The sequence below is a fragment of the Hyaena hyaena genome, unplaced genomic scaffold, assembly GCF_003009895.1.
Source record: "Hyaena hyaena isolate Hyena2069 unplaced genomic scaffold, ASM300989v1 scaffold_575, whole genome shotgun sequence".
In the NCBI taxonomy this organism is placed as follows: domain Eukaryota; kingdom Metazoa; phylum Chordata; class Mammalia; order Carnivora; family Hyaenidae; genus Hyaena; species Hyaena hyaena.
The window spans coordinates 239496-265220 of NW_024081206.1; the positions used below are offsets into that span (position 1 = coordinate 239496).

The window sequence follows — 25725 nt, forward strand, 5'->3', positions numbered from 1 at the left end:
ATGACCAAATATACTTTTTGCATAGCTTTAATTTCTGCTTGCTGTCTAACAAAATTAGTAAGTTATATTCTTATTAATATGTAAATGCTGATATGCTAAAGTAAACCTGTCATCAAGTGGCACAAGAAATTATTGGAAGTTCTATAGCTTCTCTTATTAATTTCTACTCTAAGTAGCAAGTCCCTAAAACTAACTGTATTTGTGCCCCAAAAGATAAATTTCACTTTGCAAACATGTGTAGATCATTTATTTCGTGCAAAAAAAACTATGCTGAAGAGCTTTGGTGTTATCCAGAGATAAAAAATGGTTCTTGTGCGGTTCAGTACTTTTGGAGGGGAGGGGAATCAAATCAAAATTTGTTTCTGTGTCCCGGTCTCCTGCAGAAACAAAAGGCAAAAACTTGTTTCAAGGACGTCTGTTCTGAAGCAGGACCGTGGCTTCCTCAAGAGATTTGTTCACAAAGAAGGGCTAGGTGGTCCAAAGGAGCCAAAAGGGGGGTTCGCTTTGCTTTTAAATTGAACAGTGTTTCCGCACGAGCTCAGTGAGCCCCTGGTCTGCGCCCCCGGAAGATCGGGCCGCTAACGTGCATCCGACTCCAAGGACCAGAGGCCGCGGGAAGAGCCCTGCTCCATTGGGCAGGAGAGGGTAGGTGGGTCGGTGCCCCAGCGCTTACAGACGGCCTGCCGGGGTCTTAGTGATCTCAGGCTGCCATCGACGCGAGCCGCAACCCTAACCTAGCAAATGTCGCTCGCACGCCGGCTAGCCCAGCAGCCACGCAGATTGCTGCTGGCCTTCCCTGCTCCGGGGGCGCAAGCAGGCCCCAGCAGCGCCCGAGCCGTGCTTTGGAAGCGCCGTTGCAGGAGAAAGGCCGCGAGGGCGGGGCTTGGGGCCGTGTGGAACTATTTCCTCACACAGTGGTCAGTCAGGGAGAGGAGAGGCCGCCAGGGCGGAGCGCCGCATGGCGCGACCCATCCTGGCCTCATCGTTGGCAGGCACCGAGGAAGCAATGTCGCGCAAGAAGTCTACAGTCCACACCGTGGAAGGATGGGTCAACTAACGAATGTTTCACCCCAGCTCACACGCCTAAGAGGGAATTTGAGAACGCATGGGGGAGGGGCGGAGAGAACAGGCGGCTGGCAGAGAGCATGCGCTGTTCTAAAAGCCGTAAGTGGAGAGCCAGGCATGCGCAGTGAGGCCAGGGTGGGTTGGCAGCAGGGAGGGGCTGGCTTGAGCCGGCTGCTGTGTTTATCCGGTTTTCTGGGTGGGCGGTCAAAGCGCACGCGTAAGGGCGAAAGGCGGCGGAGCAGGATAGTGGAATGCGCATGCGCGGAGCGAGCCGGTAGCTCTGTGAGGGTGTGGAGGGGGCTCTTAGAGGAGAAGCAGGGGAAAAGGGAAGCGAAGGGAAAGGAAAGGGCGGGGGGGGAGGGGTGAGAGTGTGATCTGCGCATGCGTGCGGGCGCTAGCGACGACGGCGGCGGGGGAGTCTCGGGGATGACAGTGGCTTTGCCCGTTGGGGTAACGGTCGTCGTCGCCGGCAGGGCCTGAGGCGCCGCACAGCCCGCGGGATTCATTAAGGCCGCAGCAGCCCGGGCCCTACCGAGTTAGAGTGGCGCGTGGAGTCAGGGTGAGGGCGGCGAGGCACGGGGGGAGGGGCCTGCGGCGGGGCCTTGCTGTATGCTCAGGGCGGCGGCGGGGCCTGGCGGTCTGAGCGCTCGCCTTAGTTGCGGCCGGGCGGGAGCCGTGGGCGGCGGCGGCCGTCGTGCTTGGCGGCGGCGGCCGTCGTGCTTGGCGGCGGAGGTCTCCGTGTGTGCGGCACGGTGAAGATGGCCGGGCAGTGAGGGGGCGGCGCTTGCGCCTGGTGACCTCGGAGTGAGCGACTGAGGAGCGAGGGGCGCCGCCGCGGCCCGGCCGGGCCTGCTCCCCGCCCCCTCCCGCCGCCGCCGCCGCCGCCGGCCCCTCCGGCCCGCGCACTTCCTCCTCGGCCCTCCCCTAGCGGGTGGGGGATTCTCCTGCCCGCTTCGCCATCTCAGGGAACCGCGGGGCTGCAACCGCCGGGGCAGAGAGCCAGGCGCAGTCCGGCCCCGCGTCCGATATGGAGAGAGCGGCGGCGGCTTCCGCCAGCCGCAACTGCAACGTTCGCCGCCGCCGCGGCTTGGTGCACTAGATAGAGGAAGCCGACGCCCGAGCCGTCCTCTTTGCGGTCGCTCCTACCTCTGCGCCGTGCGCTGTGATGGAGTAAGGACTCTGCAGCGCGTGAGAAGCCTGCCCTCCCCTCGGACCGGGCCGGGGACTGCTCCCGCGCCCGCTCACCTCGCCCTGAGGAGGTGCCTCCGCGTCTGGAGATGCAGCGAAGGCCGCCTGCCGAGCCGCGAGGCTAGACTGAGCGCCGAGTCCCGGGCCCGAGCGCCGAAGCCGCCGCATTCTTCGCCCCGAGGCTGACTGGGACAAACTCGAACGCTGGTTTCTCTTTCTTTCTCTACCTTTCTCTCTCTTTCTCTCTTTTTTTTTTTTTTTTTTTTCTCGTTTGCAAGTCTCAGGGACGAAGGAGGGGCGCCAAGGCCCCATGTGTGGGAGTATTGCTTCAGCTCCACAAACTTGCGCGGATTTTGGTTGCTACTCTGGCCAGTGGTTCTTCTCTGATTTCCTCCGAATTGTTGCAAATTCGCCATTGTTCCCTGGCTGCTTACAAAGTTGGATCCGGAATTTCTTTTCAACCGGGAGCCAACGGTGTCGAAGTGTCTGCAATGAACCCCGTGAATGCTACTGCTCTCTACATTTCCGCGAGCCGCCTAGTGCTCAACTACGACCCCGGAGACCCCAAGGCGTTTACAGAGATTAACAGGCTCTTGCCTTACTTCCGACAGTCCCTCTCTTGCTGTGTTTGCGGTGAGACGCTTTTTATTGTTCCCTTTCAATGCTTGTTTTAGAAAACCTGGGCAGTGGTAACAGGAACGGTTTGGTGGCATGGTAGTTTCTACTAAGCTTTTGTTATTTGCTCATTAGTATACGGTCATTAGTTTTCAAACTCGTCAAAGGACTTTTGCCCGACTTTAGAAAGACAGCCCTTGTAAACCGTTTTGTACGGCGGCCTTAAGGTTCAGAACAGTTGAATTCGTTTCGGGTCAGTTCCTTGCCATTTCTGGTGATGGTTTTATAAATGAGTTGAAGTATGCTTGCATATGCTGCATTTTTTTTTTTTAACCTTTGATACGAGAGCTGACAATACGTACCTCGGTTAAACGTGGTTAAGCCTGGTTAAAACATGTACATGTGGCGTGTTTGCATTTCCCCAAACTGGTGTTATGTGTGTGGGTGGTGGTACAATCCGATGCACCCACACCTGTGAACTCGGTGAAGAACTTTTCCCCGTGTTCTTCAACAAATGCTTTGACAGTTTGACCGTAAGCAATGAGCCAAAGAAGACTGATAGTACTGTTTTTTAGCTGGTGGCATATTTACAGGATTGTTTCTATTTTGTGGTTTTAATACATTTGTGGACTGATAGAACGTTATTTTAGTTTTTTTCCTCCCAAAAATATTTTGTGCCGGGTAGGATATTTTCAAGTTATTTTTGAGAAACGAAGGTATGCTAAGTTTAATGAATCGAAGTGTCTCAGAAGTGCTGATAATTTGTGTTAATTTTGCACCTATTATAGTTGTTTTTCAAAAAAACCTGTACTGAAAACATTAATACAAGGGAAATGGCAACTATCAAAGAAAAAAAAGCAGTACTATATTCCCTTTCATATTCTGCCCCAAATTTTGAGGTTTTGCTGATCCCGCTCGTTTAGTCAGAACTTGAGAAATTTAAGCATTTCAGCCTTTCACTTTATCTTAGATAAAATAAATTTTGTGGCTGTGGTAGCTGAAAGAGGATAATGGTATTTGTTTGGGAATTCTTCACGATTTTCTGAGTAGCTCTGGGCCATGGCACAAGGCACTGAAGGGGTGCAGAGGGGGGTGAAGATTGTGTTTTTTGCACACCAGGTACTTAATCTCATAAACATTTAAGTAACTGTTAGAATGTGATTAAGTGCTACTGTGGCTGGTAACAAACTCTTAACACCTTTATAGGGAAGCATTTGCCCTGGGCAAATCACCACTGCCCTGAGCCTCAGTTTCTTAATGTGTAAAATAAGAGCTTTGGGCTAGATTCCAAGTTTCCTTTCAGTTTAACTTTTATAAATAGGAATTTGCTTGGTTTCAGTGTACTCCCCCACTCTACTTCCACTTTTTATGGAATGCTTCTTTTTATGTCTAACAGCTTTAGATAGTTTTTGAACTGAGGAGATCTGCTGTAAATTTCTTTTGAGGGGATCCCTACTCTTGTATGGGAAAGAGAGGGCATTATGGTAGCCCACCCTGGCCTGTTAGAACAAAAATAGAGAGTGGTATCATTATCCAGGTAACGCTTAAAGATCTAGCAGGTCTCCTTTTTATTAGAGGGATGGGACTTAACCCTCTAATTTAAGGGGGAAATGGTGGTTTTGAATAGAGTAGGTGTTTGGGATTTTAACTTACCAGTAGCTTCAGGATAGATGTCTAAATGAACATTTTTCCAGATTCTAATTTGGATTTTAAAATGAAATTAAAGATAAAGCTCCTTAAAAAAAATCCAGTTGTAGCTTTTTTTCCTTTTAAGCTAGTCCTGACAACACAAGGAGAATTTTTTTGATATTGGCAGTTTTGCCATTATTCCCCTTTGTTCAGACTATTCCGTCCTATGGTAAAGTTTTGTGGGTTCTATTTTTTTCCCCTAATAATATTGAGTAGCTGGCATAAATTTTAGCAGTCTAGGTGTAGATTCAGCCTACCTTTCCTGACTTCTCCATCTCTTTGTACTTAAGTCTGGTTGCCAGGAGATAGGGGGAAAAATCAGTTGTTTGTATTCAGATCCAGCATTTAATCATCTTGTATCAGGTGCTGTCCTAGACTCCTTTCCTTAGCTGAAAAGCATAAATTCATTCAAGTTAATAGGGCATGTGCATTCTTATTTCATGAAGATAACGAATATGTAAAAGTTTAATTATATCTTCGTGCTGTAAATAGGGAGTTTCACCAGGTGGTCTGAAGTCTGACCTAGTCCTACCTTTTCAGCCTTATATTTAACTGCCCTCTTACATAATTTTTTTGCTTCAGCAGGGCTGATATTTTTGCTTTTTCTAAACATAAATGCCCTATGTCTTCCTCCTCTTTTCCCCGACTTTGTTCTCTGAAGTTTTCTTCTGCCTAAAATAAAGTTTTCCTCTGTGGTCTAAATCCTCAATTTCCTCCATCTTCACCGAATTCTTCCTTGCTCACTGCAGCAAAAAGTTGTTTGTCCTTTGAACCTTTGTAACCCTTTGTTCAGTCATAAGCACTTAGAACTCTTCCAGTGTAGTTTTCATGTCTCATTCTTCTGATATCTTAGGGAAAAATATTATTTTTTTGCATATTTGTGTGTTTTACCTGCCTCATCCACTCTCTACTTTCCTGTCACTTTGTGTTTATGACAGACTCAGGAAGAAAATGAGAGTCCTACAAACTTTGCAGTTAGGTTCGTATCTTGGCTCTTCTACTTACTTAGGGAAGTTTCTCTAACTTTTTAGTAGCTCAGTTTCCTTTATGAAAGGGGATAATTACACCTTCAAGTTTTTTTTCCCTCCACATTTGTGTTAAGTGTGCATTTAATTTTAAGTGGAGAAAAACTTTTTGAATCCATGAGAACAAGTCTATGAACTTGTCTGGCACATACTATATGGTTAGTATCCCACCTTTGTACAGAAGTAGAGAAAGGAGGAGGTGAGAGAAGAGACTATATTGTCAGGTCAATTATTGTCAGACCTAGATTATTCACTGGAACTACAAGTTTTGTATCATGGTACTTTGAAATGTTAATTAGCTGATTATAACTATTTGTTTTTCACTTCCTTTGTATATTTCAGCTGTCTGAAACTTCTAGTGAATGGGATAGCAGTGCTCTAGAGAATTACTGTACTTTCTAGGCCACAGAAACAGCAAGACAGTATTACTGTGGATACTATTTTTGTGTCCCTTTCCTCTTGATCTAAAATGTTGGACTTGGCTTTATCATTTATCAGAAAGTAGCATTTCTTTTGCTGGCATAAGATTTGATAAATTCTGTGCTAGGGATTTTAAGTTTTTCATTAAATTTATAGCTCCACAAATTATAAAAGTTAGGTATATAGAATCAAATCCTCTTAGAACTGGAAGGACATAGTAAAGTGGAAAAACATTAGTCTTTGAGATATTTGGAGTCCTGTAGATTAATCACATTTGAATCTCTACTCAGTCACACGGATAGTTTGTTGTTTTAGAGTCTAGAAACAGGGTGGTTTTGGCATTGGATTTATTGAATTGTGAAACCTTTTGGGCATCCAGTTTCTCATTTATAAAATGGAAGGGGGCTGTAGATTAGTGTTTCCCACTGACATAAGGTTACTTATCTTGGCCAGGTTTTTGTTTTATTGCTGATATTCTTATTTTCCACTAGAAAAGAGATAGTTGCCATAGAGTGAACACCTTGCTTCTCATGTTCACTTTAACAGCCTGAGAATTACTGGCTCACCACGTATTTATTGAATGGATAAAATTAGCATTCAAAAGGGGCGCCTGGGTGGCTCAGTGGGTTAAGTGTCCAGCTTTGGCTCAGGTCGTGGTCTGTGAGTTCGATTCCCGCATCGAGCTCTGTGCTGACAGCTCAGACCCTGGAGCCTGCTTCAGATCCTGTATCTCTCTCTCTTTTCCACTTCCCTGCTCATGCTTTGTCTCTCAAAAAGAAAAAAAAAAAAAAGTTAAAAAAAAAAAGAAATTAGTATTCAAAAGAAAGTTTTTTTTTAAATTTTTAAAAATGTTTTTTATTTATTTCTGAGGGACAGAGACAGCGTGAGCAGAGGAGAGTCAGAGACAGAGGGAGACACAGAATCCGAAAGAGACTCCAGGCTCTGAGCTAGCTGTCAGCACAGAGCCAGACGTGGGGCTTGAACCCATGAACCGTGAGATCATGACCTGAGCCAAAGTCGGATGCCCAACCAACTGAGCCACCCAGGCGCCCCTCATAAGAAAGTTTCAAAGCAGAAGAGATGTGGTCTCAGAATAAAGTATATGCCTTAAAATTAAGTAGATTAGTTTTATGAAAAACTACTTTTAATTTTCCTTTTCTCTTTTATCATTGTTATGGACCTATGTTGTAATTAGTAGATCTCAAGAAAATTTTTCAGTTATTGAATTGTCTTCTTTTACCAGAAATACTTTTTGGTTGAGCATATAATTTATAATTAGCAAGAATCTTCTACAGTGAAATTTGAACATACAGCTTGGAGTGATTTTTTTTTTTTTAATGTTTGTTTATCTTGGGGAAGAGAGATTTATTTTGAGTGTGAGCAGTGGAGAGGTTGAGAGAGAATCCCAAGCAGGCTCTGTGCTGTTATAGTGGAGCCTGATGCCAGAGCTTGATCCTGTGAACCATGAGATAATGACCTAAGCCAAAATCAAGATTTGGACACTCAACTGAGCCCCTCAGGCAGGTGCCTCCAGAGTGACTTATTTTAAGCTATTTGTCTTTTAATTTTTAAGCTACTTATCTTTTAGATGGAAGCTAAATTAAAAGGCCATTTGAATAATTACACATAAATCTATGCTGTATTTACATATTTTCAAACGTTAGTTCATTGATAGTTAAGATTTTCTTTTATTTAAAGTCTATGTAATTAAGATTTTTCATTGTAATGGATATATAAAATTCATCATCTTAACCATTTTAAAGTTTACAGTTTTATAACATTAAGTATATTTATATTGTTCAAGGAGGAGGGCACTTGTTGGGATTAGCACTGGGTATTATACGGAAACCAACTTGACAATAAACTATAAAAAAAAAAGTATATTTATATTGTTGTGAAACAGATTTCCAGAACTTTTTCATCTTGCAAATCTGTATCCATCAACTAACTACCTCCTCTGCAACCAGTCATAATCACCAGTCTGCTTTTTGTCTCTCTGAATTTGACTACTCCAGGTACCTTATATTAATGGAATCACACAGTATTTGTTTTTCTGTGATTGGTTTATTTATTTAATGCCCTGAAGGTTCATCCAAAGTACAGCATGTATAAGGATTTTCCTTAAAAAAATTTTTTTAATGTTCATTTATTTTTGAGAGACAGATCATGAGTGGGAGAGGGGCAGAGAGAGAGGAAGACACAGAATCTGAAGTAGGCTCCAGGCTCTGAGATGTCAGCTTACCCAGAATGGGGCTGGAACTCACTAACAGTGAGATCAGACCCGAGCGGAAATCAGATGCTAGACTGAGCCACCCAGGCACCTCCAATTTTTTTTTTTTTTTTTTAAATAGTAGTCATTCATTCTAATGGGCATGAGGTGATGTCATGGTTATTTTGATTTACATTTCTCTAGTAATGTTTATCTTTTCATATGCTTGTGGGCCATTAATGTTATCATTTTTGGAGAATCACTATCATTTTTTATCTTGAAAACTTAACTCATTACATCTTTATTAATCACCCATTCAAAGTGCTGGAATAGAAAGACGAGTAAGACATGGTTACTACCCATGTTACTCAGTGTCATGGAGAAGACAGATGAGTAGACCAACAATTACTGGGGAAGTGTGCTAGAGGCCCTTATACCAAAATCTCAAGCATCAAAATAGAACACCTGTAAGTTAGCTTTTTTTTTTTTAAATGTTTTATTTATTTCTAGGAGAGAGAGCGAGAGACAGCGTGAGCAGGGGAGGGTCAGAGAGAGAGGGAGTCACCGACTGAAACAGGCTCCAGGCTCTGAGCTGGCAGTCAGCACAGAGCCCGACGCAGGGCTCGAACCCACAAACCGCGAGATCATGACCTAAGAGAAAGTCGGACGCTTAACCGACTAAGCCACCCAGGCGCCCCTGTAAGTTAGCTTTTATTGAATGTGTAAAAGCTTCAGAAATTAATCATAAGTGACTTTTTTCCTCTATATAACTTGTTTTTGAATAGCTATTTGGATCAAAGGTAAGCAAACCTGATTGGTGTTAAGCAAAATTTGGTTAACAGTTTTTTCTTGTGACTTAAGTTCTTTAGGGAGCATTTATTTGGTAGGCTGATGAGGAAGAACGATATTTAGTAATTTGTCTTGGCAGATACACTTTTATTCCAGATATATTTATTTAACTGCTTTGTTTTTTTTATAAAAATATCCTTTCTATACTTTAAAAACTAGTTCATTTATTCATTTCTACTTAGGTATGTTTATGCAAAATGAAATTGCCTTAGGGAAAGGATTTCGATATGTGTGTTCTGGTTGCTGAAAGAGATGAAAAGAGGTTTGATCCACAGTCCATTGTTATATGATGTAATCACCTGACTAATACTGGTTTAAGTAATGCTTCAAGACAAGCAGTACGGTACTGTAGAATTAGGCAGGAGAAATTGTTTCAGTTTGGTGAGATCTAGAAAGTATGGAGCTTGAGACGGGCCAAGAATGGTGAAATTGGTGGACATTTTCAGCAAGGTTGGAGTGCATTTTCTGCAGTTGGCTGCAGAAAGTCAAATTTATCTCTGTAACTGGAATCTTTGTAGGAGAGACCTTGCCCTATTTGTTGAGACTCAGGAGTCTTTTGTTTGATGAGCCCTGATATGGGCCTAAGGAATGTGACATTTACCCTATAGAACTCCCCCCCCGCCCCCCGCTGCTGCCCCAGTATGCTCTGTGGGCCACCTAAATCAAAGTCACCTAAAGGGCTCTAAGTTATCACTTCAGACTAATTGATTGGAATATTTGTGAGCAGGTTCTTATAATCTGTTTTATCTTCACCATCTTGATAGGAGGAGGAGGGTTTGCAAATCACTATTGTAACCATTTGAGAAATAGCATTTTAAATAAGAGAGTGATGTGATTGAAATTCTGTTTTGGGACGGGTGCCTGGGTGGCTCAGCTCAGATCATGATCCTGAGGGTCACAGGGGCTCTGTGTTGACAGCTTAGAGCTTGGATCCTGCTTTAGATCCTGTGTCTCCCTCCCTCTTTGCCCCTCCCCGCTTGCGCTCTGTCTCCCTCAAAAATCAACAAATAAAAAAAGTTGTTTTAGGAAAGATTAATTTGGGGGCAGAATATGGGACTGATTATTAGCGTATGGTGAAACTTTTCAATTACAGAGGGTAACAGATGTATTCATATTAGATAGAAGCCTGAATAGTGGTGAGAGTGGAAAGGGAACAACACAGGGGCTCCTGGGTGGCTCAGTCAGTTGAGCGTCTGACATTGGCTCAGGTCATGACCTCATGTCATGATCTCATGTCATGATCTCATGGTTTCTAGGTTCTAGCCTTGTGTCAGGCTCTGTGCTGACAGCTTGCTCAGAGCCTGGAACCTGCTTGGATTCTGTGTCTCCTTCTCTCTCTCCCCCCCCCCCCCACTCTCTTACTCTGTCTCTCAAAAATAAATAAATATATATAAAAAAGGAACAACATAAGATAATTGGCCAATAATTGGAATAACATAAGAACCATGGCTGTGGTTATCATCACATTTGAATTCTTTGATATGTACTGTATTATATTTTGCTATGGTTAGGCATATTTCACTGTAAATAAATGAAATGAGACATTCTCCACTCTCAAATTTATAATGTCTAGCACAGTGCTTTCACATACACCTGATAAAATGCCCTGAATTGTATTGAAGAACTGACAAAATCTGGCAGTTTAATATGGATGCTAGGGAAAGATCGAAAGAGTCAAAGGTACCTTATATATCAAAAGTGAAGTCAGGAAGGACATTGATTTTGGAAGGACATGAAATATTTAGATAGGCTGGTTTGAAATAATTTAAGGGCAGCCTAATAAAATATTCTACAGGGATTTGGCAATTTGGTATTGGATTTTGGTCAGGTGCTTGGGAGAGGTTGCAGGTAGGATAGGAATTAAGAGTAGATCAGGTGTAGGCCTGAGAAGGATGAGACAGTGTTGAATAATATGTTTCCTGGGAATTGGGGTTATAAAAAAATGTTGGAAATTAGGAAAAGATAAAAACCTGATGTATTTATTTTATAATCTTCTTGGAAAGTTTCATTTTTAAAATAGTTTTATATATTGTTCAATATAGTAAAAACAAGCAACATAACCTTCTGAGCTTTGAGGTTGTGGTTTTAATTCTCAGATTAATAATAACATCCTGTCTTCCTTTTTTTTTGCATTTCTTGTTTTCTTCATGCTTGCATAGCATGACATTAGTAATTGGCTAATGCCTTATAAAATACTGGCTTCTCTCAGAGTCCAATCAACAGGATTTTATATATGATTAACTTGAGGTTTTGATGTACTTTCTAAATTTTATCTTTTATTTTAAAAAGTGATACTTCAAAGTCTTATTCTGATTTCTCATTTTCCCATGTCTGTCACCTTTGACTTTGCTCTTTTAAAGATTAATATTTTGTTCCATTATCAGGAAATTAATTTAGATAAATTTTCACCTTAATTACTATCTTTTTTTTATTTGCTCTCAGTCCATAATAATATTTTAGCAGAATTATTTTCATTCATTGCCTTTCTGCTCCAGAAACCTTGAATCTTTGCAGTAAATATCTGGTTTTCTCAAGGGTTTTTTTTTTTGTTTTGTTTTGTTTTAATGTTTATTCGTTTTTGAGAGACAGAGTGTAAGGGAGGGACAGAGAGAGAGGGAGAGGGAGACACAAAATCTGAAGCAGGATCCAGGCTCTGAGCTGTCAGCACAGAGCTCAGTGTGGGGCTCAGACCCACGAACTGTGAGATCCTGACCTGAGCCGAAGTCAGACACTTAACCAATTGAGCCACCCAGGCGCCCCTCAAGTTGCTTTAATCTAATTCTCAAGCTATTTTATTTTGTGTACTGACTGTAGCTGTCAGCATTTGTCCCTTTTATTGTTAAAACACACAGAAAATGTGCACTTAAAATGTGCACTTATTTCTCAAATTTGGAAATATGTTTTCTGGCAAAGTTTAGTGGTTTTGAAATTCTTTGTATAGCCATTAAAGGCATACCTGAAGTGGGGGTGAGTGATCCAGTGTATAACAAGGGCTTTTGACCTCCTGTGAATCTTGCTAAATGCCATTCTTTTAAAGTTTAAATATCTACCTGATGTTCTGAAATTTAGGAGTCTGGCCAGATATTATTATATTTATTATTATATATTATTATTATTATTATAATATATATATTATATTCTTATATTTAGGAATCTAGGATTAGAAGGGAGCAATTCCAATTCAGGCATCCTTGTGATTTCTGAATACTCTCTACAGTTAATCACTTGGTTGTCTGGCCTGTGACTGAACATATTCAGGATATGACATATGATGCCCTACCCATTAGAACCTGTGGGCTGTTTCAGGGATCCCTTTATGGTGTCATTGAGCTTACCAGCTCAGTTTTTACATAGGTTTCACAAGGAAGATGTTACTAGGTTATTCTTCATGATGAGAATTTATAATCAGGCAGAAAGGACCGTAAATCATACAGTCATTTATTTACATCACATAATCTTTTCTGTAATATTCTTGAAAGTTCATACATGGCTTTTCTTGAATACCTCTAGGATCGGGAGCCGAATTAAATTCTGTTCTACAAAATAACTATCATTGGCAACTTTTTAAAGAGAACTATCTTTTGAGAAAGTTGTTCCATTTTCCCAAGTCTCCTTCTTTGTAATTGTTTCCCACTGACTTTTTTGTTCTCTGGAAGAATTCAGGAAGCCTTTGATAAAATTTTGGCCTTCAACTGTTGGAAGATTTTTTTGTTTTTGATTTTGAGAAGAGTGCAGTTGGGGGAGGGGCAGAGAAAAAGGGGGCTAGAGAGAATCCCAAGCGGGCTCCTCACTAGCACGGCACTTGAACACACGAACCCTGAGATCATGACCTGAGCAGTAATCAAGAGTCAGATGCTTAACTGACTGAATCTAAGACAGTTTTCATATTTTTCCTGAGAAGATAAGCTTCACTAAGTTACCTGTCCTGAAAGCATCCTGGTTTCAGTTTCTTCTAGAAGTGTGGACTTTGCCCACAGTATTTTGGAGGTGGTCAGATTACATTATCTACCTTGACCATTTGGACAAATTGTTTAATTTCTTTTTCATTTGTAAGATGAAGTTGTTGCGCTAGAGCAGAGATTTTGTTGTGAATTTGGCTCCCAGACATTGTTTAGCTTGGTTAAAAATTTACGGAATTGGTTAACATTTTATTAAAATCTGGAGTTCACTTAAAAATCCGAATTTTAGGTATCTCCTGGAAAATTGTAAAATCTGGCAGAAGTGAATCTTGTGGCATGTGGCATGGCATCACTGGCTGTAGTTGAGAGGGGGTTTATCTTGGGCATTGGAGGTGTGCCCTCTCCAGTTTACCCTTTGTCCCACCTAACCTTTGTAACATTTATTTTTTAAACTTGTCACGCTTGTTGCTGTAGGCATATGGATTTGTAATCCTCAGGAATGGAGGATTTTGTAAGGTCTCTTGTGCCCTAGATAATATCTTGAGCTATAGAATTCTGATGTTGGGATCTTGAATTATTTTGTGAAACCTTACCTAGATCAGAATCAAGACTGTTTTATCTTGTTATGTAGTCAGAGGACATTTGTTGGTTCATAGCATTTCTGGACAATTAAGACATTTTCACAAGTTGGTTATAGTGTCCAAATCTTCTCCTTACTGATTTGTATTTCGTCAATTTTTGAGAGGTGTTGAAATCTCTATAATTATGGATTTGTCAGTTTGGAGTTTTAATCAGTTTTTGTTTTATGTATTTAAAAAAAATTTTTTTAATGTTTGTTTTTGAGAGAGCATGAGGGAGAAGCAGAGACAGAGAGAGACAGAGACAGAATTGAAGCAGGCTCCAGGCTCTGAGCTGTTGTTAGCAGAGTCTGACGTGGGGCTCGAACCCACCCACCGTGAGATTCTGACCTGAGCCAAAGTTGGACACTTAACCAACTGAGCCACCTGTTTTGTGTATTTTGAAACTCTGTTATTAGGTACATAAAACAATTTTGAATACGTAGAACATGGTTATAATTTTAATTTTTAATGTTATGCTTTACTAAATCTGTCACCTGTTACTTCTAAGTTTGTTTATTGATTTTTCTGCTCATTATGGGTCATATTTTTCTACTTTTTTGCGTGTCCAGTTAATTTTGATTCAGAGCCAGATACTACAAATTTCACCTTGTTAAAATTTTACTTTGTTGATGGATGTTTTTGTATTGTAACTGTTCTTTATTCTTGGGATGAGCTTTATTCTTGGGATAAGGTTAAATTACTTGGAAAGAGTTTGTTCCTTTTGAGGCTTGTTTTTAAGCTTTTGTTTGGTAGGACCAGAGCAGCCTTCAGGGGCTAATTTTTTTCATACTACTGAGACAAGAACCTTCTGATTACTCTTTCTGATTGATCACTTGTGAATTACGAGTTTTCTCACTCTGGGTGATGGGAATAGGTGCTGCCTATGAGTTATAGGGATTGTCCTCTTTGCTCCTTTCTGGGGGTTCTTCAGCCTGAGGTAGTTTCCTCATACAAATGTGCTCATTAGTACTCAGCTGAAGACTTGAAAGAGACCTTGTATAACTGATGATTATACAAACTGATGGTTACCAGAAGGGGGGCAAATGGAAGGATGGGTTAAATAGGTGATGGGAATTAAGGGGTGCATTTGTGATGAGCACCCGGTAATGTATGAAAATGTTGAATCACTGTATCGTACACCTGAAACTAATATTACATTGCATGCTAACTAACAAGGCTTGTCTGGGTTTTTCCTCCTCGCTCTGTGGCTTGAAAGTTCTCCAGGCAGCAAGCTGGGGCAATTGTATGGCTCAGCTTGTTTTTCCCCCCTCTCACAATAACGGTTCTGTTACCCAATATCTGAAAACCATTGTTAGGTCCAGTTTTTTATTACTTCAGGTACAAGAATAAATGTAATTATTCCATTTTGTCTGGAAAGAGATTATATTCTATTATGCTGTCCCATATAGCAGCCACTAGCTGTTGTGACAGTGTAAACTTTAATTAAATTTAGTTGATGCGGTTCTTAGTTATACTTAGCTACATCTAAAGTGTTCAGTAGCTACATGGAGGTAATGGTTACCTTACTGAATGTTGTAAATACATTTTCCGTCATTGCATAAAAGTTCTACAAGACAGTGCTATTACAGTAAGAGAACTTGAATTTGTTCATGAGCATTGAAAGGTGCCTTCACTTGTTTCAAGTTTTGATTTTATTTTTTTAATGTTTATTCAGTTTTTAGAGAGAGAGACAGAGCTCAAACAGGGGAGGGGCAGAGAGAGAGGGAGACACAGAATCTGAAGCAGGCTCCAGGCTCTGAGCTTGTCAGCACAGAGCCAGACATGGGTCTCGAACCCACGAACTGTGAGATCATGACCTGAGCAAAAGTTGGACGCTTAACCAACAGAGCCACCCAGGAGGCCCTCAAGTTTTGAATTTAAAACATTTATCTGGATAGAGTTATGAACAGATTACAGGAGTTCACCACTGTATCCTGATAGAACAATTTCCCCAAATCTATCTTAGCAAATTGGGTTCAACAAAGTGTTCCACAGTGTTCTTTTATTAAATGGTTTCTGGTATTTAAAAAAGAAAAGTGTTTTCACTGTTTTTATTCCTATAACATAAGGTAATTGAGGAGATGTCAGGTGAATATTGGACCAAATAGTGGTACTATAACTACGGTTAATGGTTCTAAGGAATCCTTCCATCTGCTATGAGTATTTTAAGTTGTTTTCTTAGTCATATTATTTTGTTAACTGTTAGTCATACTGTTTTAGTTCTTTTAATTCTTCCTGTATCCATTCAATGGGCCACTGGTCAGGGATCAGAAACATTAAGAAAATTAATTTGGTATTGAAATACTAATAAGGAGAGACATAAGAATATTAACGATTCTAAATATTTGCTTCATGATTATTACTGTTTTCTAAATTATGTGTGTTCTAATATCGTGCATATAATATAGATGACGTATTGGTAATTACTCAAAAAGCAATGTTAGTAGTGATCTGTAGTGTGGCCTTTTATTTTTAGAGAATAAAAATTACTTACACTTGCAGTGTGTTATTTGAAGTTAGCAAATACCAATCTGAAATCACCCTAAATTTATCACTTCATAACAAAACACAGAAATGGTTAAAAAATATTTCTAGTAAAAAAAAGTGCTGAACACTTAAGTTACGTTCTCAGTTTTATCCTTGCATAATGTATTCAACTTTAACGTATGTTTTTAACATTCATGCGTTTACAAACAAGATACATCATTTTAGAGTATAAGTGTCACCCAAATACATTTTGTAACACAATTTAAATAAAACAGGACGTAGCCCTTGTTAGAAGTCAGAATTTGTCTTTGTAGGGTTTATTAAAATGAACTTTATAGTATAATCTTTAATAAAATGCTGATTAAAAAGTTTTCCCCAAAATTATTTCATCAGATTTTCCACTTAAATGATTAGAACAAATACCCAGAAATTTTTGTTACTGTGAAAGATGGCATCAAAGCAGAAAAGGTGAAAGTATTTTTAGTGGTTCCTAATTCTGTTTGTGCATCAGAATTACTCGAGAAGACATTAAAAATGTACCTGGGGTGCCCGGGTGCCTCAGTCAGTTAAGCATCTGACTCTTTTTTTTTTTAATTTTTAAAAAAATTTTTAAAATTTATTTTTGAGAGAGAGAGACAGCACGAGCAGGGGAGCGTTGAAAGAGAGGGAGATACAGAATCTGAAGACAGGCTCCAGGCTCTGAGCTAGCTGTTAGCACAGAGCCCAACACGGGGCTTGAACACACGAATGGTGAGATCACGACCTGAGCTGAAGTCGAACGCTTAACTAACTGAACCACCCAGGCGCCCCTAGAATCTGACTCTTGACTTTAGCCCAGGTCATGATCTCAGGGTTAGTGAGATTGATACCTATTTTGGGCTCTGTGCTGACAGAATGGAGTCTGCTTGGGATTCTCTCTCTGTCCCTCCCTTGGTCATGCTCTCTGTCTCTCTCAAAATAAATAAATAAATGTTTTTTAAAAGATATATATTCCTGGGCAGCTTCTCCAGAAATTTTGGAGTAGGCCACATAGGTGATTCTAGTATTAACCCCTGGATGACAGTAATGTATATTGGAATACTCTTCATGTCTGGTTAGTAGGTGCACTTTAAATGAATTAAACAATACTGTATTAAACAAGTTTTTTAATAGTGTTCAGTTTTAAGACACGTGTTTTGGATGACTCTCCAAGATTAATTTTTATGCCTTCTGGTTCAATGGAACACTAGTTTGAGGAATTTGGATCTAGATTTATATTGATTGATTTGATTAATATTTGGTTGATAAACTTAATTGTGACTAATTGACCAGCCTGTGTTATCTTATTGGTATAATTTAATAAGAGACCATCACTGCTTTGCTAAAATGTGAAAATAATGGAATATTACAAAAGTGCTCTGTAACTGCAAAACACTGAAAATCTTTCCTGTGTAATTATTAAAACCTAAAAGAGAATGTCAGACATCATTTATCTTAATAGAATATGAAATGAGGTATAAGTTGAGTTTATGAATATGTTGTGGATCTGAGTGGTTATACATTATTCATTTAATAATCTATGGTGTGATTGGGTTTCTTTCTAGTTTATGATAGTAGTTGGCTAGTGAAGCTTACCTTGTATAAAAACTATTGACATCACCAAGAGTATCAAAGTATTTTTTCATAGTTTTGGGTCAACCAAAGACAGAAAAATTAAAGAAATTCTGAAGTTTGACCACTCAGATGTTTGGTAAACAGCTTGGCTTGAGTAACATTCTTTCTCTTAAAATTTGACGGTTAATTTTCTTTTCACAGCAAACTAGTTGTATTCCTTTCCCCAAACTGGAAGTAGATTTTTCTTTTTCACCCCACTATTTCCTTGGCATACATGGTCAGCTGTCATTGGACTCATTGTAGTAATACTTACTTAAAATGATGTAATTGTTGTAATAAACTTGATAATAATTGGTCAAGTGGCCAAGATACTCTACTCTGTGTCACCACTTTTAGTGATTTATGCATATATGTCTTATTCTTTCCTTTCTTATTTTTAGTTAAAATGCATATTTTTTGTCAAATGAGAGAGCTAATGGTCTAGGGTGTGGCTGCTTGAATAAGAGAACTAACAATTTTTCTGAAATCTCAGTTTGTTATTCTAACCTGTTGATATTTTGAGGCATTTTGGTTTACTACTAAATAAAATAAACATGTCGATGTTTTAAGGGAACATATTTTTTAAGTGCTGTTCAATCTTCAATCAAAAACTTAAGAAAAACAGACCTGGATTAGGAGACGTGAAAAAAATAGTGCTGTCTTCTTAGGGGAGAGTTGTTCTGGGATCTGAAATTGATTTCTCTTTGACTTGAGCTCATTATTCTTTATGGTAGCACTCATGCTCATGAATTTTGCCTAATGAAAAGATTCTTAAGAGGTCTAAACTTCAACATATGCCTGCAAAACTATATTTGGCACAGGTTTTTTTGCAAGACTAAAAACAGGCTTTAAGAAGAACAGTTTTAATTATCCAAAACAGTTCATTCATTTGTGTTCATTGTTAAGTGATATATATGATCTTTGTCATTTTTGTTAACTGAATCCAGAGATTATTTTCTTGTATATATCTAGGAAATAATCCTACTAGTTATTGTTTGAAAACACTTTTTTACGTCTTTAGTTTTGGAGTGTAATTTTGGTGCTGTAATTCAGAGATGTAAAAAAAGGTCTGAGAATCCTTTAAGTGATTGAGGAAAGACAAATGCTTGCTTAAGTGACGGCAGCCTAAAAAGTTAACTTTTCGTTTGGAAAAGATGGAGAATGGGGATATTTAGATCAGTGGGTTGGATTATGGAAGGGTTATGTTGAGGTTGTATGTCAGACTTTTGACACTGGTTAGAATTGTATTTTCCCACTTCTTATGTGCACATCAATTGATAATGCTTTTGGAGACTGAATGTAGGCCGAACTATCTCATTTTAATAATAGGAGTTCAATACATACATATTTACTTATTTTGTATAATTTTGTACATATAGGTTATACATAATGCGCACATTTAAAATATACACAGAATCTTCACTTAAGGTTTCAAATGTTATAACTCCTTAGATTGGTATGTAGGCTGAGCTTTTTTGTTGGAATCTCTTTACAGAGAACATAGTGCGATGCTTTATATAGCATATGTGTTCACTTGGAACATTTAAAATTAATTTTAGAAATTGAACTTCGTTAGAAACTGAAGTTGGTATATAGAGAGTCCAGGCAGGACTCTTGTAGCTGCAGTTTCTGTGCAGTAAGGATTTCCTGACGCTCACAAAACTATTGTTGAACCCTGCTTCTCCCCTTTAACTTTGCCTGCCCTACCCCCACCTCCCACTATCCATTATTGTCAGTACCCATACTTGTTTCTCCTCAAAAGGCTTTATATCTTGTGGTTAATTACTGATTCTTCTGTGGCCCAGTTTAAGTGATCATTCTTTTTGATAAATGGAAGGAAACTTAAATGTCTCAGTGGATGTCATGGATTTAATAGCAGAGGTAGGGATGATGCTGGGTTAAGCAGAAAAGAACTCTAGGTTGGGAATCAGTAGATTCTGCTTCTCATTGCCAGTAACAAGCTATGTAATCTTATGAAAGTTCATCTTGGTTAAAATGGGACAAGTTGATTTCCAAGGTTGCTCCCAACTCTTAAGTGTTTTTTATAATTCATTCGTTCTACATTTATTAGGTGCTGGCTTATGTGCCAACACAGGTTTAAAAATATAGAGCTAAGCAAGTTTCTGGCCTTGAGTGAAACTCAGTGAATGGTGACAATATATTGTGATAAGTGCTATATTAGGTAAATGTGCAAAGTGTTTTTTAAATAAACTGTGGGGTAAGAATTAAGAAAGGCTTTTTCTTGGAGGTCATATTTGAGTTGATGTTTAAGAATAGTTTACCTTTCGGGGCGCCTGGGTGGCTTAGTCGGTTAAGCGTCCGACTTTCGCTTAGGTCACGATCTCGCGGTTCGTGGGTTCGAGCCCCGCGTCGGGCTCTGTGCTGACTGCCAGCTCAGAGCCTGGAGCCTGTTTCAGAGTCTGTGTCTCCCTCTCTCTCTGACCCTCCCCTGCTCACGCTGTCTCTCTTTCTCTCCTAGAAATAAATAAAAAATATTAAAAAAAAAAAAAAAAAGAATAGTTTACCTTTCAAGGAAGGAAGAAGGACATCTAGGAAGAGCAGTTCACAGAGGAATGAGTACGCTTTGCATGATTTTGAATGGTCATTGGCTGAGGATGGAATATGGAGCCTTTATGGAATGGAATGGAGATGGAGAAAGCTGAATACTATGAAGTTTTGGGTGTGGAGGGCTCAGTAGGGGCCAGATACTGAAAAGTCTTTGGATTTTTAAAGGCTTCTTAAAGGTTTTGAGCTTGTTTACAGTTTTTTATGCCTTTGTGAGGAGTTTTGAAAAGAAAGACGTAATCAGACTTGTGTTTTAGAAAGATTACTTTGTGGTAGTGTGGAAGGTGGACTGGAGTAGGTGAAGTCAAGGCAGGAAGAGAAGCCAGAAAACTTGGGAGTATTCAGGGTGAGAAATGATGAGGGTTCAGCTAAGGCAGGAGTAGTCATGGGAATAAAACCTGAAGGGTAGACTTGGCAGACTTAGAAACCATATGCAGTAAGACTCTGGAGACCAGGTGTGGAATGCAGGTGAAGAGTCTAGATAGTTTATCAAGTTTATCTAGTTTGATTTCTGGGTGAATAATGTCAGCATCCAAGAGGATAAGGGATGCAGGAGGAGGAGCAGGTTTCAGGTGTGGGTTTAGGGGAAGTATGTTTATATTTCCTCTTTTAAGTTTGAATTGTCTGTGGGTGATCAAAGGAGAGATGAGATTCCTAGTAGGCAGTTAGGTAAGTGTGTCTGGACTTGGAGAGAAGATTTGAGCTAGAGGTGAAGATTCAGTTTATATAAATGGTAATTGAACCAGCTTTATGGGCAAATCACTCTGGAAGGAATGTGTAGAGCAAGTTTTAACTTGGGGTATCGTATCTCTCCTTTAGAAAGGTTCATGATCCGCATGAGAGTCTATGCAACAGTTTGTTTCTTTGCCTATATGTATAAGATTCGCAAAGGGGTCTGTGACCCAAGATTACTGTGGAACACCGGAATGGAGTAAGAAGGATAGATCTTAATATAGAAACATGGGGAATACTGAAATGAAGGAGAGGACAGAAGAGGCTGTAAAAGAGGTAGAGGAGACAGTGTTGGGAGAGACCAGAGGAGAGCAGCCCTTCCTTTTAAGGGAGAGTTATCAACCAGAACTACCCGTTGGTTTGAGATTAGCAATTATTACCTTCCTTTAGAAGATTGAGTCTAGGGAAATATTTTAGTCTATGAACAATTGGAAGGGAAATTGCTATAGGGAAGGAAGGTTGAAAGTAGAAATGTGAGAGGATATGAATACAGTTAGGTGGGTAACTGGTGAAGGGAGGATTGGAGCCGGAGCAGTAGAGGATGGAAGATTTATCTTGGAGGAAAGAAGAAAAGGGTGTGTGTGTGTGTGTGTGTGTGTGTGTGTGTGTGTGTGTATGTGTATGTATGTGTGTGTGTTGGACAGGAGTGGGTGTAAGGAGAATGGGAAGTGGGGAAAGAGGGAGAATATTGAAATATGTAAAGCATCTTGTAATTTGCAACTTTTATTGGGTTTTATTTTGTAACTTTCATAGAGTATTTTAACATACAAGATAGAACTTTCTCAATAATTAATGATATCCAGTAGTAAGACTTTGATACACTCAGTAAATAGTCTTGCCATAAAATCTTAGAATCATCAAATTTTAGACCTGGAAAGAACCTAGATACTTAGTCACCTTATAGCTTTAAGAAATGGATGGCAAAGTCTCTTGTAATTTTTTTTTTAGTGTTTGTTTATTTTTGAGAGAGAGCGCGAGAGCACGAGCAGGGGAGGGGCAGAGAGAGAGGGAGACACAGAATATGAAGCAGGCTCCACTGTCTGAGCTAGCTGTCAGTACAGAGCCCGACACGGGGCTCGAACCCATGAACTGTGAGATCATGACCTGAGCTGAAGTCAGACGCTCAACCCAGTGAGCCACCAAGGCACCTCAGGCCAAGTCTCTTTTAAAAGCACATTATTATTATTCATTACATATATTTACTCAAAATTGATCAGATTTGGACAGTTAACAGAATCACTAATTATAGTGGGTGCCATATAGACACTACCCAAATCCCCACTTCAGGATTCAAGGAGTTCATTGTCTTAATCACTGGGAGTGTTGCTGGGGCTGTTAGACCTCTCTGGGAATTGCCCTTGGCAGAAGAGAGCCTCTCAGTCCAACTCATACGCCTTCCTGGGAGCAGCCTGCGTTTGAAGACCAGTCCTTTAAAGACCTGCCCTTGCCCCAACATACGACATCCCTAAGCACTGTCCTAGCTCCTAGTTTCAGAGCTCCCAGTGGGGTCATCTAAGGCCTTTGTTGTGATTATATCCCAGCCTAACTTGTTCTTCCTCTGCTCCTTCCTTTTCTTTCCTTTCTCGAAAGTGATAATCCTGAGTGCCTCAGGTAAACTTCTAGCACACTAAGAGTTTGAGTGGCTAGGCACCTGACTTCCAACACTGATGAACTTTAAAATTTCTTTTAATTTCTAACAGATTTGCTAAACTTTAAGGGATTTAACATCTGCCAGTTTTTCATGTTTCTGAGAAATACCCAGGCAAATGTTGAAAGATAAATTTGTGTAGTAATATAATAAAAGAAATTTAATTTTGTAGTGCCAAACATACAGAAAAAATTAATCATTAGGACATGTTTTAGGATGGGACAAAAAGAGGCATACTTTCTTAAACATGTTGAAGAGAGATCTTGGCATTTAATTAGCTTTTCCCCTTCTTCTATCATTCATTGTTTGTATTTCTGATGTTTTTATTTGTCTTTGCAAATTGAAAGTTGACCCTCACCCCCATTCGAGATCAGACTCATGTTTTCATTGATTATTTTTGGGAATATTTAAAATACGGCCAACTTTTTTTTTGGTCCTACTGTAGAGAATGGAAATCTATAAAGTATATTTGAAGCAAATATGGTTAGATTGAGTCTGTATAAAAGTCTTGCCCTCATGGTTGAGGAAAAAGTGTGCCTAGCAGAATCCCAAGACTACATTCCTAAAGAAAATACTTGATTTTCTGCCGGCAGCATTTTGAGAGTGCCTTTCCAAGATCAAGTGTGCCACCTGTCATCATTCAGTCAGATGTTTTGTCATCACTGTAAGTTACCATCCTGTCTTGAATCCAGGAGCTTCAGAGCAATGTGATTTGGCTGACAACAACATTCTTACTGCTTTTAATAAAGCTTCCCTCTCTTTGTTAGTATTTCTTTTTACGTGTGTTACTGTAGACTTACTCAAGGTGGTCAGGGAAGTTGTCTGGACCATTTGGAAAGGAATGACTGATGAAACATAACTTATTCAAAAGTAATTGCTTGAGTCAGTAATAGAAGTGAATTTGGAAAACTTCCTATTTAAGAACTCTACATTTGTTTTGAATATTTAAGATAACCAGTTAGTACTGTTTTCTTGTTTTTAAGTAATGACTTTAAGAATCTTGTGGCATATAATGATTTCATTTTAGCAAGTAAAGTTTTGTCATTTATTTTCTTCCCTTTATAACTTTAATAAGAGTTAATGATTGCTTTTTGTTTTCTAATTAGTTTTGATATGGGTCCATTTATTGGGCAACAAATTTAGGTTGTTCCGGAAACATTTTGTTGAGTTAGTGTATAGGAATCTATATTTTGTGATAATCTCTTCTGTTTTATGTTGCTTGCATTATCAGCAAAACAAAAAAAAACCTGCTTCCTGTCTTTGTAGGATGCCACATATTTTGGAATTGATGGGTTCTGTACTGTTAATTTTTCTTTCATTATTTTGGTAAAACTGGTTGAGGTATTTTTTAAAAAGGTTGATCTTTTTTCCCCTTCCTAGCTTTTTCCCCATATACCTAAATATTGTAAGATTCATGTCTTCTTGTGGATTCCTTGAGTGTTTAATATACTAGTTTCCACGAATGCTTCTTGAGAATGGTATGATGGTTTTAATCACTAACCATGACCTGCCTGTGTGCATTTTTCACTTTCTGATAGTGGCATTTCAGGATGTTGTTCATCTGAGTCTAATTGGCTAATTTTTCCTGATCCTGAAGTGTCCTCCCATATACAAGTAAGACTTATATAAAATTACTTGCATTATTTGAGGTTATTGATTAGGCAATCCTTGTTGTATAATTGAAGCATTTCCAGAAGAAGGAATTCTGGAGAGAGGATGGTAATAAATACAGAATGTTTATTTCTGATAAATGCTTTTTGTGCATATGCCATTTTACTTAGAATTATATGATCCATTTTTGTCAAATGCCAAAATTAAGCCATTGAGATAGTTCAATTCCTTAAACCATTTTCCATTTTTTTAAGGTTTATTTGTTTTGAGAGAGTGTGTGCATGCTGCCTCCAGAGGGAGTGGGGCGGGGGAGAGAGAGAGAGAGAATATGAATATGAGAGAGAATCCCAACCAGGCTCTCCACACTGTCAGCTCAGATTCCAGGGCAGGGTTCCATCTCATGAAGTACCAGATCATGACCTGAGCTGAAATCAAGAGTGGCCTAGGTGCCCCACCATTTTCCATTTTTAAAATCAGTTTTCATCTTACTGAAATTACGTTCATTGGGATCTTTTCTTTTCCCTATAAACTCTAAAATCTTTAGTCTCTCTGTTGTTCCTGTCTAATTTGTTTACGTTTACATTTTCACCTGTGGTAGCTTTTGCCATTGTAGGTTTTATTTTATGATTATTATTGGCAGTTGCAATGTTCAAAGGATTAATAACTGTTTACAACTTTTGGTAAACATTTGAACAATTACCAGTTTTTGTTTTTCTTGTGTCCCCTCTCTGCACTTCCTAAACTTAATTTCCCCCAATAATTTTGTGAAAATATTAGTGGAGTTAAATGCTATCACAGTTGAAATGGAGAAACAAAGATCTTACTTTTTTTTGTACATGTGTAAGACCTGATTTACTTGGCAGTCTGCATGTCAACATAGAATGTATAGTATGGCTACTTGCGGCATTTTGAGGTGAATGAATTGCCAGTTGCTTTTTCTAAAAATAGGGATCATTTATATATTTAGAAGGGTTGTTAAGAGAGTAATGATATTCTTGTTTGTTTATGCTAGGGAGGTGTGCCTTTTCGTTGAATGGAGAAGGGGCAAACTGATTTGGGACCTAGTTACAGTTTGTTTGCTTATTTATTTTGGTGGTTTTGGGTCTTTCAAACTTAAGCTGCTCTGTAAATCTTGATGCAGTCAGTGATTTCTTTTCCGTGATAGGGATACCATGCATGGCAGCCAATCCAAATGCTAGCTAGCTTTGATATACTAATCCTGTAAAGTAATGATTTGAATGATCTATGTTAAAAAGTGGGAAAGTTTTATGGCTAAAACATGTTTAGTGAGAAAAGTATAACTTATAAACTATGTTTTTGATGGCAAATTTAAAGCCCTTTTAGCTTAGCACCCTTTTCTAGTGCTTTAAAAGTTTTTTCTCAAGTTAAAACTAAAAATGGTTTAAAATTATTTAGATTGTTGATTTAGGTGTGATAATGGCATTGCAATTTGGACGACATTTACTTTGTA

At 39.4% G+C, this 25725-nt stretch overlaps 1 protein-coding gene across 2 annotated transcripts in view; it reads left to right on the forward strand.

The window, feature by feature from the left end:
- Positions 1-1460: 1460 nt before the first annotated feature.
- MSL2 (MSL complex subunit 2) overlaps positions 1461-25725 on the forward strand; it is a 35435-nt gene continuing 11170 nt past the window's right edge. Inside the window, exon 1 of one of the 2 annotated variants that reach the window (XM_039256477.1) lies at positions 1461-1624. Coding sequence is in view for 1 of the 2 variants with exons in the window: in XM_039256476.1 (XP_039112407.1) it covers positions 2745-2886 (142 nt within the window). In the remaining variant the exon portion in view is untranslated. The other variant, XM_039256476.1, reaches the window with a different exon arrangement.